This window comes from Zeus faber, assembly GCF_960531495.2.
Source record: "Zeus faber genome assembly, chromosome: 1".
NCBI lineage: Eukaryota > Metazoa > Chordata > Actinopteri > Zeiformes > Zeidae > Zeus > Zeus faber.
Genome location: NC_137193.1, coordinates 38,461,620 through 38,469,119, shown reverse-complemented (window position 1 = coordinate 38,469,119; position 7,500 = coordinate 38,461,620). Strand labels below are relative to the sequence as shown.

Here is a 7,500-nt window from a genome sequence, read left to right as displayed (position 1 = left end):
AAACTAGAATGCTGTAGGAGGAGAGAGAAGGATGGAGAGGGAGAGGGAGGGGGAGAGGGAGAGAGAGAGAGAGAAGAGTGGGATCCTTCATCACTCCAGCTCTGACCTTCCTGCTAATGCCTCTATATATTATCTGAATATGCTGCATTATCATTATTCCTCCCCCCACCTTCACAATCACTCTTCCTCACTCATCACCTGCACACGCAAGCGCTGCATGCACAGGAAGAACACACACACACACACACACACACACACACACACACACACACACACACACACACTATATCTGCACTAAACCTCCGCCCTAATCAGAGAAACTGGAGCTCACCGTAGACAGGTGGACGGGAGTCCAGGAAAATATATTGTATCCACTCGGCTTTAATCCTGGGGAACGGGATTCCCGGGAATGCCCATCCAAACAGGATTTCTTTAGTTTTGTTTTATACATTTAGAACATATTGGAATAGGCCTATTCTTTAAAAATATGTAGGCCTGAAGTATATGCTTCACACACACGCACACACACACATTTTGAGAGAGAAAGAGAGCGGGAGAGGAAGGGGAAAAAAAAATACATTTCATCATTTGAAAAGCTTCTTTATTAAACATCCGTAGAATCCTCTGAAATTGTCTCACTTGTTCGGTCATTATCCGACCGAGTGAAACAAGTTACGGGAAAGAAAAAAAAGAAATACGAAAGAAGTGAAAAAAATAAAAAAATAGAGAGAAGTAGACGGTGGGAAAAAAATGAAACCAAAAATATTAATAAGGCCATCTCTCCAGATGGACAGAGAGGGAGTAGGACGAGTGGTTGGGGTTTGTTTCTTCCTACCTCGGAGCGTCGTTGATCACACTTCTCATTTCTTATTGTTTGTTGGAGAACGACACCTTCGCTACAACCGTCTGAACAGGAAGTGGACGAGCGGAGGGTCAGCTCCGTGGCCTCCAGGAAGTGTTCAGGTGCTTCACAAAAACCATGTTATCCTTGCAGATTACTTCTATCCCCCTATCATTCCATCTATCTGTGGTCTGTGCTGCTGCTCGCTGCTTCTGAGATCTTGTTCGCAATTGTTTTTGCACAAATTGTATTATTATTATTTGGGCTAAAAGTGTCTGGAACACCACAACTGCTAAACCCACGGATGTTGTTGAGGTCTCGTTAAAACCGGGACGTCTCAGACAGTTTGATCCATATCGCTCAACATGTTGAGCAGGCATTAGTGAAAAATCAATCAAAATTTACTGGAATAAGCCCAAAGTTTGCGCATCCCCCATCGCAGATCCGCCAAGGTTCTACAACTTCCGTTCGGGTGGTAAAGCGAGATAACTTTGTGGCGCAGGTGCTTTTTGACATCATCATCTAATTCGCTATATATGTGCAAGTTGTGGCTCTGGGGGGGGCATTGGCATCGTGCAAGTTGCGTGGTGTAGACTCCATCACTCTGTAGTGGTTGCTTCGGGCAGTATCTGCCCTGGGTTGAGACAACCCAACACAACACCCAGATTTTCCTTTGATATTTTGCTTTTGCCGTTTTTTGTAAATTAACACATTTTGTTTGCATTTAACCCGGTGTCGTCTCCCTCCTATTTTGCGGCATTCGAGCCAGTTGTAGCTATGGTTGGCCATCAAGCAGACAAAATCGCAATGCAGATTTGGCGCCTCATTTCGGTGCAGTTGCAATGCCTGAGCTGTCGATTGAAATTTTTTCCCTCTTGAGGACCAGGAATCATATTTTCATCGTCATCGCAATATGAACATAAACACATCACACAAAAGACTGCCTGAAACCCGATGACTAAGAATAATAATTATATTTACACCTGAACTGCATAGTAAGCTGCCAGAATTGAAATGATGACATTCGTTACTCACCCCAAAATCAGTCCAAAACATATCGGTGTTTGTGTCCTCACACAGAGGGGGTCTGAATGGGTCTGAATCGTGTCCTTATTATTTTAGTCCCAAATGCATAAAAAAAATGATGAAATGTCTATGAGGGGCATGCAGTGTTTAATCCGTTTGAATGGAACAGCGTTGTTGGAAACGTCCACTTGTGACATCATGAACAGATGTTATATAAGTCCAGTTTCCGTCTCTGGGTGGTCATTTGGATTCAGAGAGTTGCGCTGTGTGGCCCCCAGACCAGAGGAGCAGATGCGGCATTCAACGTAAACTCGGAAAACTGGATCTCGTGCTGCGTTTCAGAGAACCTGGAAAACTGTAATACCTACCTAACACAACTAAACTGTACTCTGTGTATTGCTGCCTGCAACCATATTTTTTAAATGTTTTTATGTTTCATCTCAGCTCCGTTGCCCTGTTTGACCTAAAAATTAAACTGAAGTTGCTTTCACACATGCACTGCATCTCTGAAATTATCTGGCCATTACCTGGATGAGCTGTATGTGTGAACGTAAATGTCAAAATCATTTGGACCGGACATTATCCAGTGTTCACCCAGCTAGCACCCAAGTATAAAGTCTGCGTAATGTCCAATCAAGCAGTACGTGTGAACGGAGCAGGTAATTGTCTGGATAATTCACAGTGAGTGAGTGGGCCTGTTGTGTGCTGATGTCATCTCTATCATGCGGCGGTTATTTACCTTTGTACAGATCTTTGTGTACGGAGCGTAGCTTCCTGTGTACTCCTTTCTTGCTTTCTTTATTATTCCTTTCCACTCTCTTGTTTATGTTGCGGATACATGGACAATCAAAGCAAAAGAAAGCCCAACTACTGATAAGTTGGTAGCCTGGTCCGCCATCTTGGGTGTGCTGTAAAACTCTGCAGCATAATTGTGTCACGTCCTGCATCCTACCTATCTACCTACCCTGGAAAATCTCTGTTTTTTGCTCCATCTGTGAAAGGGTAAATCCGGACCATGTCTGGATAATCAGGTCCAAACATTATCCAGACGTTGTCCGGAGTCCATGTGTGTAAGCAGCTTTAGTGGTGTATAGGGGTCATTGCTCACGCTGAACAAATTTCCCTCAAGATCATGTAAAGTCCATCTGGAAGGATTTTCCATCTGGATGGATCATCTTGGAAGTTTTGGAAAAACTTTGGAAATCTCATGGACATGACTGTAAAAAAAACCCTAAAAGCTAAGGAATTGGAGTAGCGAGTGTCTGAAATATTAGCCAATAAAATCCTGATCTATCTATCTTGCCCAATACGTCGATCGTGATCGACCGGTAGATCATAAAGGTAGTGCGGGGAGATCGCGCGCCATTCAAAAAAAAGTATTTTTCTTTAACCAATCTGACCAACATGTTGAATGAGCTTAATTTACAGCTGCAAGGAAAAGACAAAACAGTGGTCAACATGATCAGTTCAATTAATGCTTTCCAACGAAAAATCACTGTTTCAACTGAACTCGTCTGCAGTGGAGGATGAGATGCTGACACTACAGGCTCACGGAGGAAAAGTACCCAAACATGAGGAAATGTGCCACGTCCTCGACTGCATTATTTGGCTCTACTTATTTATGAGAGTCAGCCTTTTCCCACATGAAGATTATTAAGTCCAAATAGCGTTCCACCGTGACTGATGATCATTTGGAAGCCTGCTTGAGGCTGGCTACCTGCAGCTACTGTCCGGGCTATGCAACCCTGGCCAGCTCCATTCAGTGCAAGTCATCAGAGTAAGGTAGTGACCATAAATGTATTTAATTGTACTGTGCCATAAGGGTTCATGCAGTGATGCAAGGTATGCCAACATATATTGTATATATAAAGTATACTCAGTATATATATATATATATAAATAAATACATTTAGCATTTTTTAATGCAGGTAGATCATTTTGACCCGGCCGTGCGGGCACATGTGGGCACCTCTATCTATCTATCTATCTATCTATCTGTCTATCTGTCTATCTGTCTGTCTCTGTCTGTCCATCCCTCTGTCTGTCTGTCTGTCTGTCTGTCTGTCTGTCTGTCTATCTATCTATCTGTCTGTCTGTCTGTCTGTCTGTCTGTCTGTCTGTCCGTCTGTCTGTCTGTCTGTCTGTCTGTCTGTCTGTCTGTCTGTCTGTCTATCTATCTATCTATCTATCAGTAGTCGTCACCTGGAGTTCATCTCCCATCTGACTCTGTCCTCTGTGTGTGTGTGTGTGTGTGTGTGTGTGTGTGTGTGTGTGTGTGTGTGTGTGTGTGTGTGTGTGTGTGTGTGTGTGTGTGCCCGTGCGCGCCCCCAGGACAGGACCGCAGTGAGGCCACTCTCATCAGGAGGTTTAAGGGCGATGGAGTTCGCTACAAGGCCAAGCTCATCGGTCTGGACGAGGTCAGCGCCGCCCGCGGAGACAAACTCTGCCAGGACTCCATGATGAAGCTCAAGGTGAGGACTGTTTGTCTGTGTCTGTCTGTCTGTGTCTGTCTGTCTGTGTCTGTCTCTCTGTCCATCTATCTCCGTCTGTCTGTCTGTCGGTGTCTCTGTTTGTCTGTCTGTCTCTCTTTTGCCATCTGTTTGTCTGTCTGTCTGTCTGTTTGTCTGTCTGTCTGTCTGTTTGTCTGTCCCTGTTTGTCTGACTGTGTGTGTCTCTCTCTCTCTCCACCTGTCTGCACGTGTGTCTGTCAGACTCTCTCCGACTGTCTGTCCGTCTTTCTCTTTCTCCATCTGTCTGTCTGTCTGTCTATCTCTTTCTCTCCATCTGTCTGTCTGTCTCTCTTCCTTAATTCGATTGCAATTCAAATTTGCTTTATGGGCATGACAATAATCATTGCCAAATTATTGCCAAAGCATTACAAGACACAAACTTACACAAGAAATATAACAATTCAAATATTACACATAACATATAATGAAGTAAAGAGGTAATAATAACATGAATTATGATGACAACAAAAATATAACAATAATAATAATAATAATAATAATTATTATTATTATTTATATTATTATTGTTATTATTATTATAAGCGGAATTGAAAGACATAAAATACATGATTTCCATTATCGTCGAGCATGAACGCAGATGTGTGTGTGTGTGTGTGTGTGTGCGCATAGGATTTCAAGGTGAGGTTGAAAAAGAGTGAAAGCGGATGACGGGAGGGACAGCCATACGGAGGAGTCTCATTTGCATGGACAGGACAGAGCGGGGAAGAATCAAATTGGTAGTCAAGGAGGAGATGGAGTGATGGAGCAAGAAGAGGGAGAGGGAGCAAGAAAGAGAGTTTAGCAAAGGAAGTTTGCCTACGAAGTTTTGGCTACGAAGGGTTTTCTTTTGACCGCAGAGAATCACACAAACTATCAGTTTGTTGAATGTTTTTTTGTAGCTAAAGACAAATTATTTGATGTATAATATTCCGTTTTATTTTCTTGAATATTGTAAATTAACTTTTTGCTTTTGTTCGATTTGGTGTTATTTTTGTGAAATGTGTTTGTTTCTCTTCCTCACGTTGCTATAGCAACAGATTTACCCATCATGTCAGCAAGTTTACTCAAATGTTTTCATAAAGTGTAATTAAAAATGACAAATATCGAATAAAGTGCTGTACGGTAAATATCTGCCTGTCTATCTCTGTCTCTACCTGTCTGTCTCTTTCTACCTGCCTCTCTTTCTCCCTCTCTCTTTCTACCTTTCTCTTCCTGTCTCTCTTTCTACCTGTCTCTTCTTCTTTCTTTCTCCCCGTTTGTCTCTCTGTGCCATCTCTCTCTGTTTATCTGTCTCTCTCTCTACCTATCTTTCTCTCGCACAGGGTTTTGCTGCAGCAGCTCGCTCGAAAGGAGATCACAAACAGAAAGTGTTTTTGACAGTTTCCTTCGGCGGTATCAAGATCTACGATGAGAAGTCAGGGGTGAGTGTGATTGTGTGTGTGTGTGTGTGTGCAGTAAGTACATGCATGTGCATGTGTGACGTGTAGGTGACTATGTGCACGTGTCCATGTTGTCAATTTGTATTGGTTGTGTATGTCAGGGTTTCTGTTAATGCAAAAGTTTACTTTGTGTGTGTATGAGCGTCTACATGTGTATTTGTGTTTGTGTGTTTGTGCACGTGGCGGCAGTGTGTGTGTGTGTGTGTGTTCACTCTGTGTATGTGCACGAGCTCCACCCCCCCAGGGGAAATCAGCAGGGTCTAATTGAAATTCAGAAAACATGGCCGCCCGCTGTCTGAGCATCTCCAAACATGGCGGACGCGGCTGCTACAGGATGCTGCAGGAGTATGTGTTTATTGCACATTTATTGCACATTTATTACAGGTTTTACCTGTTATTAGATGTTTATTACACATGTATTTCTTGTTATTAAACATTTTCCAAGTTATACGTCTGTTTTTCCGTGCGACTAAGTGAGGATCTATCCAGGCTTCACCGCCCTTCCGTTCCCTCTTCATCGTTTTATCCCTCCCTCATTATACTCTTCCTCTCTCTCGGTCTCTGTGCTTGCCCTTACTCCCCTTCCGTCAATTTCAATTTCAAGAATGTTTTCCAACATGGATTCAGTTATATTTCATGGCATTACCTCATTTTGCAGATTTCTTCAAAAGAGACTTACATTAAGCACGTGTCGTTTGTCGTGGAACGGACTGCATGTCAGTCTTCTCTAAAGCTTCAAAAGAACCAGTGACATTAATCAGGTCTCAGTATTTTTGTAATCTATTTATTTTTGGTGAAGTTGCTTATGAGCTGGTAGAGTCCAGTTGGGACCTGGAGACATGGCTCTCAGGTGAAAGAGGGATGGTGGTTCAGTTCATTCAACCTGGTGCCAGAGATGGGAAAAGGAGGTGAGACCGATGAGAAGAATCGTTGCTGGCCCCGTTGCGATGGGGAGATGTGCGTGAACGATCCAGAGTTTGGAATGTGACCAGTGATTGTAGATCATTCAGCTTCCGTTCACTTAGAAATCCATTGTAACTTGCATTTTGACCTAGGGTGCACAGACTTTTGTATTCCACTGTGGAATACACGGCCCTTATTCTAAGACCTGGGATTCTAGTCTTGCTTATACCAAAATGGAACCCCACCAAACTCCTCCTTCTTACAGGGACTTGGTGTTTGAGCACAGTGTGTAGTGTGTGTTGCAGTGTGTGGTCTATCTTTCCATACTTACTGATAAGTAGAGTGTGAATGAATGGATGTCAAAGTTTCTTCACTGAGACACATTGTCCATTGTCTCCAGACATTGGTATTAACTATAGAGGTATTCTGCCCTTACTATCAGAGAGAGAGAGAGAGAGAAAAAACAAGGATGTCTGAGCCAAGGTTCAGAGTTCTTGACAGTCTCATTCCCCTCCTGAGCATTTGTCAGCGAGATGGGTGGATGGATGTACGGATAAACAATGGATGGGTGGAGAGATGGAGGGATGAGTGGAGGGATGGAGGGATGTGTGGAGGGATGGATGGCCTCTCTCCGGCACTAAGGGAAGGTCATGCAGAAAGTAGGGAAGTACTCCTTGGGATGGGAGAGAGGAGGGGAGAGGACATCAATCTCACAGAGGGCAGTCACTCTCCCTCCCTCCATCCCTCTCTCTCTCTCTCTCACACACACACACACACACAC

General features: G+C 43.4%; 1 protein-coding gene across 2 annotated transcripts in view; it reads left to right on the top strand.

Annotated features, from left to right (window-relative positions):
- dab1a (DAB adaptor protein 1a) overlaps positions 1-7,500 on the top strand; it is a gene marked incomplete at both ends in the record, with an annotated part of 74,500 nt that overhangs the window by 23,758 nt on the left and 43,242 nt on the right. For both annotated transcript variants that reach the window (XM_080016978.1, XM_080016977.1), the window contains 2 exons: positions 4,199-4,338; positions 5,700-5,798. In XM_080016978.1, the coding sequence (XP_079873104.1) occupies positions 4,199-4,338; positions 5,700-5,798 (239 nt within the window). The remainder of the gene's footprint in view (positions 1-4,198; positions 4,339-5,699; positions 5,799-7,500) is intronic.